General features: G+C 30.0%; 1 protein-coding gene across 1 annotated transcript in view; it reads left to right on the top strand.

Moving 5' to 3' along the window:
* The window catches only part of LOC136968617 (suppressor of lurcher protein 1-like), a 64,763-nt gene that overhangs the window by 28,678 nt on the left and 14,804 nt on the right, over positions 1–21,281 (top strand). The window contains exon 2 of the mRNA XM_067262613.1: positions 7,789–7,978. Within this exon, the coding sequence (XP_067118714.1) occupies positions 7,789–7,978 (190 nt within the window). The remainder of the gene's footprint in view (positions 1–7,788; positions 7,979–21,281) is intronic.

Below are 21,281 nucleotides of genomic sequence, written 5' to 3'. Positions count from 1 at the left end.
AACGCATTATTGTATTTTACATTAATTTCTATGAGAAAAATTGTTTCGTCTTAACGAGTGTTTCGCGTAACGAGTAAGACTCTGGAACGAATTATGCTCGTTAAGCGAGATTCCACTGTACTCGTTATTACCACTTACAATTTATAAAACTCATCTCCACCCTCAAAATTAAGTTTTTATCTATTTTATAATAATTAATAATATAAAAAGTTTGTAAAATAAAATGTCATAACAGATGGTGCCACACGCAATTTTTTTTGCCGGGAAAGCTACACAACTCGTCGCTGAATTTTTATATTATTAAATTATTATTATTTAATCTTCTAAAATTTATAATTGGATTTTCTTTTATGGGTTGGTCTTGACTATATTTTTTATTAAGTATGACACACTTCGATTTAAATATTGTACGCCACTTTTGACTTTAAATGATAAAAATCAAGACATTTCTTCATTTTGTTATTATTTCATTACAATAGAAAACATATACTATATTTCTTAATTTAACAAAGTTATTTAAAACGTTTCATAAATATATCTTTAAGTAAATTTAAATTAAAATTCTCTTTATAATGCTCTATTTCTTAATAAAATTATTATTAAATTAATTCGTTAAGTTACCATATTTTTTCTTTAAAGTGAAAAATGCTCTTAGCTTAATGGCTTTATCTTGCAATTTATTTTTAAAATTAATTAGATTTTTATAAATAAAAAAATAATAATAATTAAATAAATGTGGGGTGCAGGATTTTAGGCCTATTAAAATCCATTTTTAAGCAAATTTTTATATAACATCCGTGGCGATTGTTATTAAACATCGCACAAGCTACGGATTAAATAACGCTCTCAGTCAACCAATGGACGAGACTTTTAACAGTTAAATGATAACATCCGATTGTGAAAGGAGAGGAAAGCGTGGCTTCGGTAACCCTTCACCTCGCACCTGCAGATTCGTCATTCCAACTGGCGATCACACCATCACTTTCCCAGGCTAAATGCATAAAAGGACGAGACATCGACAGTTCCGGGCGTTTGTCGTAAAGTTCCAACGAATTAACGTTTGGTCATAAGTGCTCCCATAGAAGTGGACCTCCGCCCAAACGGGAAATAAGAAGTCCCCGGAGAAGACACTCGACGGCGAATCCTCGTCAAGACGACGAAACGAACTATCAGCAATTAGTAGAGGTATCCGTAGATATTTGTAAACTCTCTCTCTCTCTCGAGAAATTAGGCGGCACAGGGAATAGAATAGTCGCGCCGCAATTGTACTGTACCATCTAATATCTGTATATAATCGCTATATTTTAGCCATGTATTCTAGCGTTAGATCTATTATTCAACTTATATTTGTCTTACTCGTTAACCTGTCTATCTGTCTTAATCGAAAATCGGACATCTTATCGTCTCGATCGTTTAACCAGCCCTCCTACTTATAAATCGCCTTCGAATCGCGACTTCGGACGCGATTTAAATTATTCTAAACTCATCCTAACTGGTGTCAGCCTGACAGGACAGAGACGTTGAGATCTTTGGCCTTTACCTATTTTAAACGTGAGCGGCTCTCACCGGTTAAGTGGCATGTGGGGAATAGCCCCTGTGCTCCCGGCTTCTCACATAAACATTTTCGTGTAATATTTTAAAGAATAATGCAATGAAACCTGTGTAAACCGGAATCGCACGGTATCGAATATTTTTTCGATTTGGCAGATTTCCGTTTTATTCGGGTTCCGTTTTGGACAGGTTTTATTGTATAAGGAAATTTTTTGTAAAAGTCACATTTTCTTAAATTTATTATTATTATTTTATATTTTTATTTTATTTTTCTAGCATTGATTTTTTTCGATTTACAATCAACATTTATATGAATTTTTACAGAAATGAATTTCTTAATAAAAGTGGTTTTCATTACTATAATAATTGTGAATTTTTTTATAAATAATTATTTTAAATTTGTATAATATAAATGCATAAAAATTTTAAAAATTTAATTACTATAATTAAAAGTTTTCGTGTTATTTATACTAAATTGTTTCATTCTTTTAAATACAAAATTCCCTTTTAAAGCTATTAGATGAATTTAATCATATTATATATTTTTAAAGTCATTTTGAAATGTTTTTCTGTGAAATTTAATTGTTTTAGAAAAATTTCTAAAAATAAATAATAATTTTAAACTTTTAAGGAGAAAGTACCTAAATGGATAAAATTTTATCTTAAAAACTAATTTTGTTAATTAATTTCTAAGAAATTTTTAATTTTTCTTAAAATAGAAAGAATATTTTCAGGTTGGAAAATGAGATATAACGAGCAATTACGTCACAATTCCGAGATACAATTTTTATCATATTTTAATTTATTTAAAAATAAGTTTTCTGTGTCTGGTCTCGATTTTCATGTGACTTCAGGGTCAGACTGGAAGTTCATATATAATTAATCCAGATCAGATATATGAAAAAAAATATATATATATATATATCTTCTTCGTGCCATATCAGGTCAACCTGACGTCGGTGAGCATCTGGCGCTGGTTAAATTAGTGATTAGTGTTGCGCCAAGGTGAGTCTTGGGGAAGTTAGTACCACAGTGGTGCCCCATTGCCTGCTCTGGATAGTGGTGTAACCCGAGGAAAATAATGCTTCCGGGAGGTCTTTTAAATGAAACTGGCCCCTATTCGGGCGTTACAGACGTGCAGAAAACCCGGAAAACTCCACGTGGCCAGCCCGTCTGAGCGCGGCGCGAACCCAGTGTTCAGGGAACGGAACCGCTTGGCCCCATATATATACGATCTTAATTCTATACATTTATATATATATATCCAGATATGTATCCAGGTAAATATATAAAAATTGGGACCAGATATGGAAAGCTTTGTAGCATTCAGCTCCTAGGCTTTTCATATCTGGTCTCGATTTTCATATATATACCGGTAACTCCATTCTCGAGATTAATGAAGGATGGACGGACAGCGTGACGAGAGCGTGAATGTAAGTGTGCAGTTTAAAAATTGCAATCCAATGAGATACATGTATTATTTAATAAATTTACATTATTTTTAATGTAAATTTATTAATAAATATATAATTTTATTTTTTAAGTCGTAGAAAAGAGCTACAAGTATGTAATAAGAAAAGATATCAAAGTGTCTCTAACCAAGCCATCATAGCTCATAATTCTATCTTAGTTGATACTTTTAAGGAAGTTTGATTGCAGTTCTTTCATTTATAAGAAAAGCATTCAGTCTCTAAAGTCTTCTGAAAACTGTTATTTTAGATATTAAGCTCGAGTCAATGCTTATAAGAACCAATTCCGAGATCAACACTAAACTTTTCAACTATTCAGCTATTGTTGTACCATCGTAAATCTTTCATTGGACTTAGGAACTCAATAGTCTTTGGCTATTTTTGTTAGGTAGGTGAGTGGCCATAAACTATAATCTTAGAAGTCAACCATAAAACTTGAAGAAAGATTGTTAAATAGAATATTGCTATATAAAGAAAAGACATTGAATGATAGCAAAGTGAAAAAGTATTGCTAGAAAGTTTTATAGAAAAACAAATATTAAATGTAATTTGATATTTGATGATTAAATGTAATTTTTTCAAGTGAAGTTTGTATTAAAGACATTACATTGAAAATGTTTTATTAAATAATAATTTAATTATAATTTTATAAATTTGATGATTATTCTTGAATGAAGCATCCAATTTAGTTTGATTTGAATAGGATAAATATAAGCAGGAGTTTTCAAATATCTAGGCTGTTGCTCAGGCTTTCTTGGAGGCCTTTTAGAAGCATTCAATACAATATTTAAAAATACATTAAAAATTGTGTGTACATATATATACAAATACACACACCACACCTCACACACATATATTTATATTTGCACACACTAATTTTAATACATATATATATATTATATTATGTATTTTAAATAATAAAAGGTGGAAAAATAGAGGGTTTTCTCCTTTGATACGTAAGAAATGAATGAGATGGAATTAATAATTTATAATAAATGTTTTTTTGAGGCCTCGTAAATGTGAAGACAGGACCCAAATGCCCTGTTGTACAGTACACTTATGAGAGGGCCTCAGTACAACTCTGTAAAAGATATACAATTTCAAATATGGTTTTATGTTTATGTAAAAACATTTATCTTCTTTATAGGTACTATTTAGTAAGAATAATCTCAATACACATTGATAAGGGTTAAAGAAAAAGATTAAATGAATAAATTGTAACAGAAACATGTCCAAATAAATATACGATTTGTTTAAATAAAAAATTATTAGATAATTTAATTAAATATTCTTAATAAATTAGAAATTGAATTAGTTATAATTCATATTTTTGTGTTATTTATTTGGTAGCTATTTGAATAAGTACAAATTTTAATTATGGTTTTTCTCGTATAAAACTAGCAAATTTATCAAATCGTTTTACATACAATATTACATATACAGAAAATATGGTATTAAATGCAGCCAGAAATACAGATAAATTTCTAATTAAATACAAATTTCGTATTGAAAAAAAGTAGCTGATCTAATATTAATGTTTAGAGCTTTTAAAAATATTAGAAAAGATATCCTTGAAACAGCAGTCGTTGCAATCTGATCAATCATGCAATAAGACTGCTTAAGAGCCGATAACATTTATTTGAAAATTGTAAAAAATAAGAACAAACAGTTCTATAAATGATAATATGCTAAAAGAATCATTAAATATTTAATTAGATCCAGTTAAACTGCTATTCTAATATTTGTAGTAAATCTCGTTCTTTCAAATTCAAAAAGAGTTACCCACAAAAGGAAAGGACCTATTACTCTTGTTCAAACAGAATGTCTTAAGTAGTAGCAAAACTGGATTTTCTTGTCTGTTTACTGAAAAGTTTGCCCGAATTTCTTCCTTTAAACCAAACAGAAAGTCTAAACTGAAAATATTTAATTAGCTTTGCTAAATTTCCTTTTCTATAACTCTGAAAATCGTTTTCCATTAAGAACTCTGACTTGGCAATTCCACATACTTTTGTACTGTTTGTACGAATGCATTTTGTTCTTGTTAAAGGAATTTTACACGTTGTTCTAACAAGAAATATAATGAAATTTAATAAATAACAACTACAATATCACCAGTTATGTAATTTTCTGCAAATCAAGCGGGTGAAAGGCAAACACGCTCTTGATTATTTCACGACAGAAGATTTCTAATGGTAATTATAACATTGAAATCTATGTGCATTTAATTAATAATTAAATCAATGAAAAAATTTAACATCGAATTGTAATTTATGTAAAATTTTCAGTTATTTTCAACTATTTTATATTAAATTAATAATATACTTTAAGTTCAGTTTTCACATCATTAGAGAAAGATCGTTTGTTTACTGTGCTAATACTTAACTTTAACTATAAAATTACTTTAATTATAAATGTTTAATTGATCTAAAATTAGATTAAATTTTGTTTAATTTTATATTTCTAAAATTAAAGTATACATAAAAGGAAATTAAGCTTCGTCTTAAAGAGTAAATAAGAAAATAGTAATATAATTTAATTTGAAAGCATCTTAAAATTAATTTTTCATAATAATTTTTATCATTATTCCAAAAAATTTTAAGTCATTTTATTAACATAGTCTTTTACTTACACTTATATTAAACCGTGTTTATGCGAGGAATTAAGAATATATTTCGTAAATATATAACATTAAATTTAAAAATTATATTATTTTTTATTTAATTTTATATTTAGTTGGTAGTAAAAATAATAAATATTAGTAAAATAAAATAATTTCACAATTAAACTCGGAGCAGTCGCGAAATCCTTATGTATTGTAACCAGAAGTCCTTCTACTCTACACACAGATCTAAATTTTTTTCCATTTTGACAAATGGAAATCCTCGTTTTCAGGCCTTTAATTTTCTTTTACGATGCCCAAAACGAATTCACTCTTAATTTCGACCAAGTCGCACTCTCAAAGCCACATTCAATTCATCTTCCATTAAATTTGTTGTCTCTAAATGAAAGATTCGGGACTTAATCTCATACGTAGAGACTTTCTATGATTTTCTATAATGGTCTAGACTCTAGACATTAATTAAAATAAAGTGTTTTGATTAATTTTATCATCCGATAATGGTTAGGGATGATTAATAGCTCTATGAATCTCAATTTAGTTTCTTTGTATTCTCGTTGATGACATGGGAATCTCGTTAACTGACTTTTTTCATTTTTTTGTGAAGCATCGACTACACTTTCACGTTCATTTAATACGAACTCCTGATGTCGGGAGAAGATATTTTCATAAACTTTATGATAATTTGAATGAATTTACAGCCGACTTTATTCATTACATTAAATTAATAATTTTCCCCTATTAATATAGGAAAAAACGTAATTTTTAATATAAATTTTTACTGAAAACCCAATTTTAAATATATTTATTAAAATTATCTACGTTAATTATTAATTAAGAATCAATTAGAACTGTTTAATTATTACTTATAAAAAGTTCAATTCTAATTTAGAATTAAATTTTAAAATAATAATAATATATATATTTTAAGATATAAAGGTAAAAGCGCGCTCAATTATATATAAAAAAAATATTTAAAAATTAAATTTATTATCATCAATATTATTAATTTGATGATGTCACTTGAAAAAGTTGTAATATTGATTAATGTTTTTCTTATAAAATATGACATATTAATTTACACGAACTTGCCCGATAATCCATTAATCATTTATGATTAATGAGCGACTTTTGCAAAATTTTTTAAAATGATATTACATGACAAATATTGTTTTTTAAATAAATTTTTCCTCTAATTTATTCGAAAATATTCGTATAAATCCAAGACTTATTTTTGAAAATTTACAAAAGAATTTTTATTATATAAATTCTTAAAATATATATTCGATAAATAATTGAAAATTGCTTTGTCTAAGCTTTCAAGCAATGATTTATTGTGTAAACATTTAAGATGAATTGAGAACATCAAATACTTTCATAAAAGTTAGTTTTTTATTTTAATTTTTATTTATCTACATTTTTCGGATGAATTAACAATTCTAAAACTTTATCTTCATCGGTGAAGAAGCCATCTTCTTAAAAATAGGATACTTTGTCTTCAAACTAAGCGAGTTTTTTGGTAAATCTTCAATTTCATATTCATCAGCTTCTTTTCTGTTGAATTTTACTTTTATCACCACCAATATTTTCAACTTTCTTTAATGGCATTTCTGTAATGATCATCATCACACCGACTAAAAGATAGAACAGATTTTCTCAATTATCAATCGATAGTTAGGAAAATTGGTTTCTTACTTGTTTTATATCTGTTTTCACTTATTTTCTCATTTCTCCAGTTAACCTTTGCAGCGATTTATCTTCCATTATTAAATTCTCTTCATTTGTTGTAAGAACTAGGTTTTCATCATAATCATATTAGTGAGGTGCTCCAGGAATTAGAAAATATTGAGGATAATATAACTTAATCATAAATATTAACTTCGTGTAACGAAGATAAATGCAGCGATCCGTCTGTAGTAACTAAATCTACTTCATATACGAGCATATAAAGGTTAGAAATTCATGCAGAAATTCATCGTACTCTTCTATGTCACCGTCTTTACAAAGAGATGCTTCGGGAATTAGAAAATATTAATGATGATGTAGAGATAATTATAAATATGAAATGAATCAAATTTTAATATATTCATTCATTTGAATGATTTAAAATAATTCTAGTTGAAGTTATAGAACTGTTCTTTTATTTGGCAGTTGCCACGAGTTGTGATCAGACAATCAGTAGTGAGACATCCAAGAATGGAACTTTTACAAGTCCGAATTATCCAGAAGCTTATCCTTCAAATGTATTTTGTGTTTATCAATTCGAAGGCAAAAAGGAGGAGAGGGTACAAATTTTATTCACAGATTTTGATCTGTACATGCATCAAGAATCGACCAAAGAGTTAGTATTTGTTAAAATACTTTTTGTAAATAAATATTTAAAATATATATCTTTTAAAACTTATTTTATATAAATATATAATATTTTAGTGTTTATTTTAAAAATGTTACGATTTCTCTTTGCATCCTCTATATAAATACTATATATTAATTAATATACTACGTCTTCTATGTTTAACTTGGATGTTCCATGGAGTATTTTTGCATTATTAATATTGTTTACATAAATTGTTAAAAATAATAATATCTTTATTTATTATTTGCAGTTATTTAATTTATACATTAACAAATTTTAACAATGATAAAGTAATTAATAATTATTTCTTATAAGCTTTTTTTAAAAAAAGAGTCGTATGGCGTTTAAGACGTTTCTTTCTCACGTCATTTTATTTTGTCGACGTTCGACGTGACACGAAAAATATTTGATTTTTTCGGCGATTTCGGGTTTTTCTTGTGATAAACTATAGGTCCTCTTTTCATTGAATCATTTATTTTTTCGGTGAGAAGCTCTCAATAAAACAGTTGGTGTGAGCGAGTGAGTCTAGAAGCCAATGCTTAACTCCCGTACAACCTCTCAAATTACCTCGCTGTTGGTGTTTTCCTACACACTTTTCTGTTACAACCTGTATAGGCCTATATACAATTTCATAAAGTTTAATAGTAAAAAACTCCTTAAAGAAATCTTTTGATGATAGAAATTTCCTTTCCAAAATGTCTTAAACAATAAAAATTTGTTTGTTTATAAATATACAAATGACAATTCCCTTTATTTTAAATATAATGAAAAATGTTCTCTTTAAATTATGAATTTTATCGAATTTTCTACTGGGATATTGCGTTAGACATCTCAAAATAGTGCGAATTTTAATCATTTATTGGATATAAAAATAAATAATTTATAATTTAACTTAGGTCTTGTAGTAAATGAATTTTTAAAAATTTCGTCTTAAAACGTTTTTTATTTGCAATTCACTTAAAAGAATTTTGCTAACCATACCATTATCGTGCCATTATACTGCTTTTTTTAGATTTTGTGACGGGCATCGGAGTAATACGTATAAATTATTATAAAAATGTGATGTTTATTTTAAAGAAAAAATAAACCTCAATACGATGTTTGTTCTTAAGTTCTCCTTCTAAAAACTCTTTTTCCAATAATTTTAAATGTAAATATTTAATTTACTGAAAATAAACATATTTATTTTACGAAAATTTACTTTTAAGCAATTGTCTTTTTACTTTTAAAAAGTGAAAACCGTATTGCGCATCAGGAACTTAACCTAACCTAACCTAAAACACCGAGTTGGCTGTGGCCTTGTTTAGAGGCTTCTTTACTTCTAAAGAAACATTTCGAGATCATTTTAAACTTCTTATAAAAGCCTCTAAAGCAAAGATTTGAACTCGTAATGCCATGGACTCTTGTGGAAGAGGACCTTATGCCTATGCCCATGAACCTCTTCCCTAAATAATATTTTTTAATTCGTATGTAGGATTACAAAGGAAATCAATTATATTGAAATATACAGGGTGATTTAGAAGTCAGAGAAATTGAAAAAATTAATAACTCGCAAACTGTTTACGGTAAGATGATGCGGTTTCAACAGAAACGGGATTTTTTATGTGTAATAGAAATTTTAGCTTTCAAAGTAGTTACATTTGTTGCCATAGATGGCGTTTGAATTTATGAAGTTGTTAAGCTTCGGACATTCTTTCTTTAACAAATTTACAAGTGATTTGTTTTTACAGCGCCACTTACGGCAAGAAATGTAACTATTTTGGTACTAAAATTTGTATTTGTATTACACCTAATAAATCTGGCTTTTTTCAAAGCGTTTCTGTGAAAACCGCATCATCTTACTGCCAGATATTAATTTTTTCAAATTCTGTGACTTTTCAATCACCCCGCACTTACCAAAATATTTAAAAAAGCCATTTATGATACAATAATATATGTTATTTTGTATTAATGAATAGTTAAAAGTTATAGGCTAATTTTTTCTAATCCTGAATTTTTGTTTATGCCATCCTCTGCAAAAGGTTCTCAGATAACAAGTTGGGACCCTGTAAACTTTCCTTTAGAGCAGCAGTTCTTAACTTAGTTTTAATGTCCGTTCTGATAATTATATGGATATGCCAGATAGTTGTTTCCTTTCTAATTTTCTAAATCGACCTGCGATGTTATCTGTTATTTATTGTGAAGTAGTAATGCGTAAAAACTTTATATTTAGAATTAGTTATCTCGGTAAAGACTTTAAAAGATAAAAATTTTGTAAAATATTTTCCCGAAATTTATTAAATTTAATGCGCTAAAATAAGTGATTTTTCGAAAAGTGTGCCGCCTCGAGGCAAAAAGGTACTAATTAAGCATGATGACAAGAGCCTTTCGAAATCACGTTCCCGAAAGTACATTTTAACATAATGGTAACCTAATGCTAAATGTGGCGCGAGGAGGAATTGTAAATTACTCAGTCGTAAAGCGGAATCTACTGTATTCGTAAAATACTTCGTTTTCAGTTTATCTCTTCTACCGAATGAATTGCCTAAACTACAACATTATACTGTTTTCGACTTGAATTTTGTAAATTAAGCACCCTTTCTGATTTAATTTGGTGTATATCATGCACCCGATATCTAATCGTTTTTTTAATCTAAGAGTTTGTTGTAATAGTCTAGGGAGTTCGTGAAAGACAAGTTAAATAGTGCAAACGTAGCCATAATTTTGATTCGTGCAAAATTTTGCTGATCGTATAATTAATAATTGTTCATTTGTAAGTGGTAAACTGAAAGATGAGACCGAAATAAAATTATTAATTGAGTATTGTTTTGCATGTATGTACTACGAATTATAATGAAGACCATTCCTCACCATCCAAATGAAGGAATAAAAGATTGCATTTGTTTATATAACGAGAACAATTAATACATAGAAACAGTTCTAATAATAATTAATAGAAAACTGTATCGTAATGAAACTGATATTTTAGCTTAAATGAAACCATTTTCATATTTAATCATTTCGGTTTGTGTTAAGAATATTCTTTTAATTGTAATGCAATTTGCAACTTATTAATTCAAAATAATTGCAATAAAAATAATAATTTACAAATACTAAATGCAAGTAACTTTTAAATATCTGATACTTTAATACCTTGTTTATGTTTTAATTAAATTGTTTAAGCACTATTTAAGAATATCATGAAACTTAATACTTGGCAAGTGTTTTTGAGAGATCGAGCACTTGGAGGACACAAAGCGCAATCTAGTTTTGAGGCCCCTTGTTCTAACTACTAAGTAATGCTATCAAATAAATTTATTACTTAATAAAACAACGCTAATCAATCAATGTTTCCTTAAAAATAAATCTTTAAATGTGTATACGAAGATGGTAGGGTGCCTCGGGTTTGTAGAATGTATCTCTTTTTGATAACTTTTGAAAATCCTGATAATAGGAGGCCCCAAGCTGGCGCTTCTTGCTCCTGTGCGATGATCCGCCACTGGATACGAAACCTTAGTAAAGAACTATTATTAACAGTAATTTGAGTGTGTAATATAAAAAACTTGTAGATAGAATTTCAGTAGTACAGGTATACCTCGACTTACGTCCCTCTCGAGTTACGTCGTTTGTCAAAAAAGTATATGAAAAATAAAAATCAAGTTTAAGTCAGTTTATTCGACTTTAAATCCGTCCGCCATAAACATTGAAGTCGTAATATGACTAGAAAAGCGTTGAAAGCACATAAAATCATATTAAAATATGTACATTTACAGTAAATGTTAATATAATCATCATAAATCCTAGAGAACGAAACACGAAAACATCTGTGTTGTCGTCGTATTTAGCGGTCTTTAAGTGCTCATTATTGGCGTTTCCTCCATTATTGGCGTTTAGTTACGACGTAAATCGAAACTACGACTTACGTCGTAACTATACAAGTAAATTCGATTTACGTCGTTTTTCGACTTACGTCGCCTCTCCTGGAACCAATTACCGACCAATTTTATAGTCGAGGTATACCTGTATTGTAATTACAAATTTGATATCTTCGGCTCTTCGTGATTACAATACGCAATTTATAATAAATATTACAATTTCAAAGCGGTTTGTTTTAAGTTCGTGGCACAGAGTGCAAACCTTTAATTAAGTCATGAATTAAAGTTTACACAATTAAAATTACAGAATAAATTCAATAATATTGCGTTATGTATATACGAGTAATTAGCTTGCAGAGTCGTAGTCGTAGCAAACTATTGCATATTAAGGACCACAAAAATTAACTTTTTTGTAATACAAAGTTTATATACACTACAAATAAATTGCCTTAAAATATAATTTTAGATTTTAAACAAGATTTTCAGGTCTATGGCTGAAGAAACTTCAATATTCATCAAAATGTTCAGCTATTAGAAATGATTTCGCTTCGTATTTTTTCTTATTGCTGTATTATTTTTGGAATGTTGTGCACTTTATCTCACAGAAGATTCTATTATTAAATATGCGCTTTAAGAGTGCTATATAAGAATATATTGATAAATTCTGTAGTAAAATTCTTTTCTGTAGCAAAATTCTTGAGTAATTTTTCGTTCTTTTTACTTTTACGCATTTGTATCGTCTATAAGTACCCACTCTCTAAGTTGTTTTTGAGATTTAATAGTTATAAATTCCTTTAAATGTTTGAATATAATACAGAAATTGATTCAACTCTGTATACTGTGTGTGTATATGGGAGGGGAGTACGATTTTGTTCACCCACTTTGAAGCTTAATAATTCCTGTGCTTTTTGTCAAAATTTTCTGAAACTTTTCAGGAAGATTTGTGTATTAGGACAATTGAGGCTATTAAATTTTGGTGGTTGGAGGTCGAAGGGATGGAGAGATAGAGAAAATTTATATGTCATATCTCGAGTAAGATCGAACTTAATGAAAATTTTACTCGTTATTGACATTTATAAATTGCTTCTTTTTTAAAATAAAACCAAAATTAAGTATTTCGCCATTTTATCATAATTAATAATATAAAAGTTTTTAAATAAAATCTCACAATAGATGATGCTACACGCAATTTTAACTTCGTTTGCCTCAACTCGCTGCTGGATTTTTTTATTAATAATTCTGCTAATTATAGGTCTACGTAATAATAAAATATTCCTTAATTACGCTTAATGATATGTAAACTTTTTTCTACCAGATGCATCGTTGTAAACATTGCTATGCACGTTTTAGCCATTGAACCTGAAGAATGGTTTACTACATTGAATGATAAATAATCGATTCTTCTGAAATCTTATCGTTCAGAATACATTCTGATTAGTTTGTTTCGAAATTTTTATGGTTTTTTTCTGATCCTTATACATCGATTGGCATGTAACGACTTTAGTGTAATCAATACAGTACCTCAAACGATCTTCCATTATTTTACACTTAGTGTAGAAAGAATAAAATCGTAAAAAGTGCACTATACATGAGAAAAATGAGATAATATATTCATTATACGTTGGTATCTCTATTTGACTCGTATATCTAGTACTGTACATTTTGAGATTTCCGAACACGATTTCAGTAGTTTTGTACATGATGTGTATCTGCGTATATATCATTACGTATAATCAACTTTATAAACATGACTCGTCAAATGAAAATAAATTTAGCTCACTAAACGAACACCTTTACATAATGAAACGTGTTTAATTTTAGTAAAATTCAATATCAGAAAGTGAAATTATTATCATTTTTATATTTTATTCGCATCCGGAGTTATCCCATATAACCTAATGGACAAAAGCCACTAAACACTGATAGATGGTCTCGACTTTGGGGCCTGCCAGATCTCAAGAGATTTTTGGGCTTTTTTCACATGTCTAACACGTAACCAGGACCTAGTTTTTTATAGAAAGTCCTCCCAGAGGATCCTCTTGGCAGACGACCTCGTGTTGCCGGGTGCCTTTTCTTATTAAATCAAACTAAACGAATCCAAACGAGTCTTCAATACTTATTTTTTAAATACTTTTTAAAAGATTTCATGATATTGACTTATATTTATTATAACACGCTTCCATTATGTCGTATTTGAATTTAGACAGTTTACAGTGGTTTTTATGAATAATAATTATAAAAGAAACGTAAATTGTTTCTTTTGTGTGTTATAATTTATTTATCGATCGAATTTCATTTATAATCTTATAAAACATTTCTTAAAAATAATATTTTATGAAGAAAGTAACTAAGAACTAATCCAAACCAGAAAAAAAGAAAGAAAAATATAAAATAATTTCGAAAATTAAATTTTTAAAATTTTATATATAAGAATACTTGTAATTAATAGTTAATAATATATTCTTACAAGTGAATTTAATTAAAATTTACAATATCTCTCTTAAGAATTAGACTCAAATTCATTTGGCCAGGCCCCGAGCACAAAGGACTCCAAAATTTAGTTATTTATGTTAAAATACATGATATGAAAGTGGTATAAGTTAAATTTTTTTTGTCTGGCAAGTAGAAACTAATCGAATAAAACTAAGTAAAGGTAGAAAAATCTACCTATACTTAGTTTTATTCAATTTAATATTGAATACATATATTTTTATGGTTTTAAGAGAGAGCAGGCGCTCACGTTTTTGATTGGCACGGGCACTGTCTCACTTTTCTAAAGCCTTTTTCAAGTATAAATTAATTAATATTAATGCAGATTTCGGAAAAGTTAACAAAACTGAATTATATAATAATATAATGAATAATGGGGAGCGCTCTGTCGTCACAACTGCTGGCGTGAATTTTTCTCCAGTTCGAAAGTTTGTCTAATTTTTCGAGAGATGAAGAATATTAAATTATTTTAGAATAATATAAATGGTGTTAAGCTTATTATATTATTGTTACTAATTGCTGGAATAGAACCGAATCCTGGTCCCTTACAGAAAACTCTCATAAAGAGAGGAAGACCGGTTAATGTTACCTTTGGTTCCAAGATGGCGGCTCGTCTGATTCCAGCAAGGAAACAGTGGGGACGCACGTTATAACCTAACCTAACCTATTCTGATAAATTACCCCTATTCTAATAATTTGGTTGGCAATAATTATGGTAATTTATTAGAATAGGTTAGGTTAGGTTTTTTTTTTAACTCTTTCCGCCCTGTGGGCACTAAGAGGGCCTCTTTTAGTAGGCCCATTATGGGTTCGGCCAGGCCCACAATGGGGCGACCGGGTGGTGAGGGACGGGGCCCGACATATCCGAACGGACCACCTCCCGAAAAATTCCTGGGGATTATTCGACCCGTTCGGATTCGATCCCGGGTCCCCCAGAGCGGTAGGCTGCCACCTTTACCGCTCGGCCATCCGGCCGTCGGTTAGGTTAGGTTATAACGTGTGTCCCACGCTATCATAGATAACATTAACCAGAAATAGAATCCTTGCAACCTTTAATAAGTCGAAGTACGACAAGACGCTAGGAAATTGGCAAGATGTCAGCCGATTTAAATAAAGATTCCCGCAAAAGAAGAAAAAACTTTTACCACATTACATAGATTTTAAGAAACAAGGATCGCAATTACCGGTAAAACTGCGTGACGACTATTTGATAATAAATCGTCAAAAAATTACATATAGTTATATTCAGAATCAGTTAGTATACGCTGATGATTTTTTGTTTTATTCTCTACAGAAAAACCCAATAACATAATCCCGAAGAAGAAAGTGAAAATAATCAATATAGTAAAGTTTCAAACAATCTTAAATTAGGCCTAAATATCACGAACTGGAATTGCCAAGGCTTAATCCATAAAATAAAAAGTCAGGAGTTTTCACAATTACTATATAATACCGATCTCTTGGGTATAACTGAAACCAGTTAATGTAATTATTAAAAATAGGATGGAATATACAACTATATCTTCCGATGCACAGAAACCAGTAGGACCAGGGCGACCTTATGGGGGCCTTTGTCTAACGATAAGAAAAAACATGGGTACTGTAAAATTTATCCAAAAAGCAAATAATTATACTTTAATCTTGTCGCAAATCGATAATACTGATACGAAATACTTATACAAAAAGTCAATTATAGTTACGTTAGTTTACGTTAGTTATCTCTCCATACGTATTGCTATTTAGTGACTTTAACTCCAGGATTGCGCAGATAATAGATACAGAATACAAAGGCCCGAATAATCTAATTGACTTTAACCGAGAATCAAAAAACAAAAAGCGCAACAGATTGGGACTTCAATTAATAAAAAATACTCAACAATCGCAATTAATAATTTTAAACGGAAGAATAAAAAATGATTATCCATCCGAATTCATTTGTGTTGCTAATATTGCGAGTTCGGTAATAGACCTAACGATATGTTACGAATTGCTGTCTGATTTATGTGTATGAATTCAAGTACTAAATTGCCACCTATCTGATCATTTTCCAGTCAAGACTGTCTTTGTCTTTGAAGTGGCAAATATCCAAGTAAATAATAGAAGTTCAACCTTATCAAAAAATAAATTATGACTATCTGAATTTTCAAGTGCAAATTAGTGAAAAAATTAAAAATTTGCCTAAAATTATACCGGGAAATGGACTAGCGATATATTCCCAATTGGAAAATCTAATAAAAAAATCCGTTAATATAAAAACCAATAAGTTTAAGAAACCTTGGTATGACTTTACTCGTTATATCTCTAGAAAAACAAAACCTTAAAGCAGTTTAGGAATATGTCAAACGAAACAAATCTTACAAACTACAAGAAACTTCAAACAATGTACCATAATTTGTTAAAATCCAAGAAAATAAAATATTTTAAAAATATACAACATCAGTTAATGTTAAATAAAGATAATACTCTGTTTAGCTCAACAGTACGAAAACTACGTAAACAGGATACTGAGAATCAATCGCAAATTGACTTTTTAACCCGGTCACTCTATTATAAAAGAATAACTGCTATAACTACTGTAACTAATATAGAGTCGCTTAATCTGGAAAATGAAATTTTAAATCCGGTAATTACCTACGACGAATTGGAGGCATCAATCAACAAAATGAAAACAAAATCTTCACCGGGTATTGATCTAATTACAGTTAAATTCTTCAAATTACTACCACCATTAGGAAAACGGGTAATGCTTGAACTATTCAATTCATTCTACAACTCTGCAAACTTTCCGGAATCTTTTAATACAGTGAAACCGCTAATGATCTATAAAAAAGGAGACAGAAAAGATCCCGGAAACTATGGACCTATAGCGTTATTACCAAGATTACGAGAATGCTTAACTTCTATACTGGCACTACAGTTTCAACCGTGGACTGCGCGACTTAACTCAAAATTTCAATTCGCATTTATAAAAGCGAAAGGAACTAAAATGGCCTTATTCTTCTTATTATCAATAATACAAATTTACTTAAAAAAAAAAACAGAAAAATATATTCAGCTTTCATCGATATATCAAAAGCTTTCGATTCGGTTCATGTCCCAACTTTGATAAATAAATTGAAAATCTGTGGCTCTGGAAAACATTCTCAGATTCAATTGCGAAATTATTTTCAATATACAGAATTAACATTATTCACGGTAACCAATTATTCCCAGAATTAAACATAAACCGAGGGTTACTACAAGGAGAACCGCTATCGCCATATTTATTTAATTTTCATGTAAGTGATATGGATAAACTATTTCTACTCGATACTGAAGAAATTCAAATTTCTGGAAGAATTTACCACTATATATATATATATGCGGGCGATCTAGTACTACTTGCACCAACAAAAATCGCCTGGCAACACAAAATAAATATAATAAACAATTATCTGAATTCTCTGCTTTTAACGATCAATATCTCTAAATCAAAAGTCATTATATTTAGAAATAATGTTAAACTTCCAAAACAAGAAAAATCATTCTATTTAAATAATCAATCTCTTACCATAGTAAATGAAATAAAATATTTAGCCACATCATTCAACTGGAATCGCAATTTTCAATCGCACTCGAAGAATCTATCTACAGAAATTAATACGTTAATAGATAATGTTATTTATTTATGCCCAACTTCAAAAATTACGAATATAAAGCTACAGATGAAACTATTTAACCTTCTGATTATCCCTTCAATATACTATGCAAGCCCTATACGGGCACAAGATTTATTATACGATTTAGAAAAATTCCGCGTTATTTACTTACGAAAACAATATGAAATAGAAAGAACTGTTCCAGGATACGCAATTCCAGCCGAAACAAATAGATTCCAACTATATCCGTTTTATTTAAAGAGACTGGTTAAATTTTATTATAGATTAAAAAATACTAACGAAGATAACAATAAAAATCTATGGCAATATAAATTTAATAAATTATTACAATCTTTTGGTGTATCAAACGGATTACACTGGACAACAATGATTTTATTTCGGGCTCAAAATTAGCATATTCTTATGTATTTTCATCTGCTGAATTCAAAAATCACTATAAAAATGACCGATTAGCGCTTGCTTTGGAGCAGCGGTTCCCAACCAGTGGTCCGCGAGAGCTGAAATATGGTTCGCGAAAGATTTAAAACTTTTATTCATTTTAAATTATAATTTAAAATGATTGACGTAATCTAAATAATACAAAATATACGAGAAAGATTTTATAGTAAAATTTGTAAAAAAATGTTTCATTACAAAATAGTGCATCTTCAATTGTTTCAAATTTTCGTTGGCGTTTTTCCTGTAAAACTCCTCGGATCAGCATATAATAAAACTACACTCTACTATGGAATATATATATTTCTGATATAAGATATTTCATTTATTTTTGGATAAAATTATTATACATATAAAAACATTTATAAAGAACAGAACATCCGGTTGCGATTATCAAGTTTTTGACTTCACGGCGTGTATACATTTATTACACTGTCGGAGGAAAAATGTCACTACACTGTAAATAGATTTTATGACTTTTTCTTTGAACAATTGTAGAATATCTCGCTCTTAGTAGTGCTCTTGCTTGGTCGAGTCAAATTTCTGGTTTTGGAGTGCTTTTGAAGTGTAATATTATACTGGTTATACCAAAATGCCACGAAAATGTGTTCATATAGTGAACAATTTTTGTTACATTTGTGGTGAAATAACATTTTCGTCACAGAAATGAAATCTGACGCCTCTCCTGAAGACTGCCTATCACCATTAACTTGATATGAAGGTAGGGGACCGGGATAAGTCATGGGCTCCACATATATTTTGCAACTCTTGTTCAGTTATACTACGAGAATGGCTGAAAAATAAAAAACGATCTACATCTTTTGCTCTGCCTATGGTTTGGCGGGAGCCTACAAACCACACAGATGACTGCTATTTCTGCTTGACTCCACCTATAAAGGCAGGATTGTCAAAGAAGAAAAAAGGAACGGTTCAATACCCAATTCTTCCATCTGCTATTCGACCTATTCCACATTCAGATAGTTTACCAGTTCCTACTCCACCTAAACATTATGAGCTTGAAGTAGAAAATGAAGACAGTGTGGAAGACGAAGAACCCTACAAGCCTTCCACATCTCGCGACCCTGATTTTGAGGTAAAAGATGACACACCGCACAGACTGAGTCAAGTGGAATTGAGCGATCTCATTCGAGACCTAGACTTGTCAAAGCAGAAGGCGGAACTTCTAGGGTCAAGACTACAGCAATGGAATCTTCTCCAACGTGATGTCGGGGTCTCACAGTACAGAGAACGTCAGAGGGATCTGCTTCCTTTTTTTTCAGAAGAAAAACAGTCTGGTTGTTTGCTGCAACGTTAATGGCTTGAGGAAATGTTTGAATTTGAACCATGTTCCAAGTGAATGGAGGCTATTCATAGATTCCTCTAAGCAACCGTCTTCCTTCTATTCCTGTTGGTCATGCTGTTCACATGGCGGAGACTTATGCAAACATGACAGCCCTGCTTGACTCAATCAATTATGCTGAGCACAAGTGGAAAATATGTGGCGATCTAAAAGTCATCGCTGTACTCTTAGGAATGCAACTAGGGTACACTAAATACTGTTGCTTTTTATGTATGTAGGACAGTAGGGATAGGAAATCACATTACATTCAAGCGGACTGGCCGGCAAGAAACTCTATCGAGAAAAATATCGTTGCCGAGCCTCTCGTGGACCCAAAAGATGTTCTTCTTCCACCCCTTCATATCAAGCTGGGTTTAATGAAAACTTTTGTCAAAGGTATGAACCAAAAAGGACAGGCATTTAAGTATTTAAGAGACAAATTTCTTAGATTGAGTGATGCAAAAGTTAAGGAAGGTATTTTTGTTGGGCCACAAATTCAAAAACTTGTAAAGGATCCCGCGTTTGACCAAGTTTTGGAGGGAAAAGAAAAGGAATAATTATTATGCCTTTGTGTCCTTTTTAACTCTATTTAAAATTTATTTTGTATACTAGTACTTTCTATATATTAACAGGACTTATTATACTGGAAATTATGGATGCGGATATTTAGTCTTACAGATCAAAAATAATGTTCTTTATTTAGTTCAACAGGTGAACTAAATAATGTTTTTTATTTAGTTCACCTGTTGAACTAAATAAAGAACATTATTTTTGATCTGTAAGACTAAATATCCGCATCCATAATTTCCAGTATAATAAGTCCTGTTAATATATAGAAAGTACTAGTATACAAAATAAATTTTAAAAGAAAAGGAAGCTTGGGAAGCCTTAAACGGAGTTATTCGTGGATTCTTAGGCAACAAAAGAGACGATAACTACGCTCAGTTGGTGACAATACTTCTGGAAAAACATTATCAACTCGGATGCAACATGTTCCTCAAAATCCATTTTCTCCATTCCCACCTAGACTTTTTTCCTCCTAGTTGCGGAGCTGTCAGTGATTAACATGGGGAAAGTTCCGCCAGGATATTTCTATATTGGAACAAAGATATCAGAGCCATTGGAATGAAGCAATGCTTGCGGATTACTGCTGGTCTGTGTGTAGGGATACACCAGAACTCACAAGACGCAAGCCAAAAGAAAACGATCTCATGAACTCACCAGATGATTCTCTTCACACCGAACCACCTGCCAGGTATTCTTCTATTAATTTAGAATGTTACTGTAATTTTAAAAAAAATTCAAAAGCACTTTCAATGTTGTTAGCATATGTATTAAAATGTATCGTTTTCTCTTATGCTGTTAAAATCACCTATTGTATACCACAGAAACTAGAGTTAATAAATATTTTTCTTTGTCGTATTCAATTTTCTCACCCCAAAATTAGTAAGATTTCACTCATGAAATAAAGAAAACATTAAAAAACATTTTTTTGTTGTTGTCCAGTGTTA

This window comes from Centruroides vittatus, unplaced genomic scaffold (assembly GCF_030686945.1).
Source record: "Centruroides vittatus isolate TY-2023 unplaced genomic scaffold, ASM3068694v2 contig_150, whole genome shotgun sequence".
Lineage (NCBI taxonomy): Eukaryota > Metazoa > Arthropoda > Arachnida > Scorpiones > Buthidae > Centruroides > Centruroides vittatus.
This window is presented reverse-complemented; position numbering and strand designations above follow the sequence as displayed.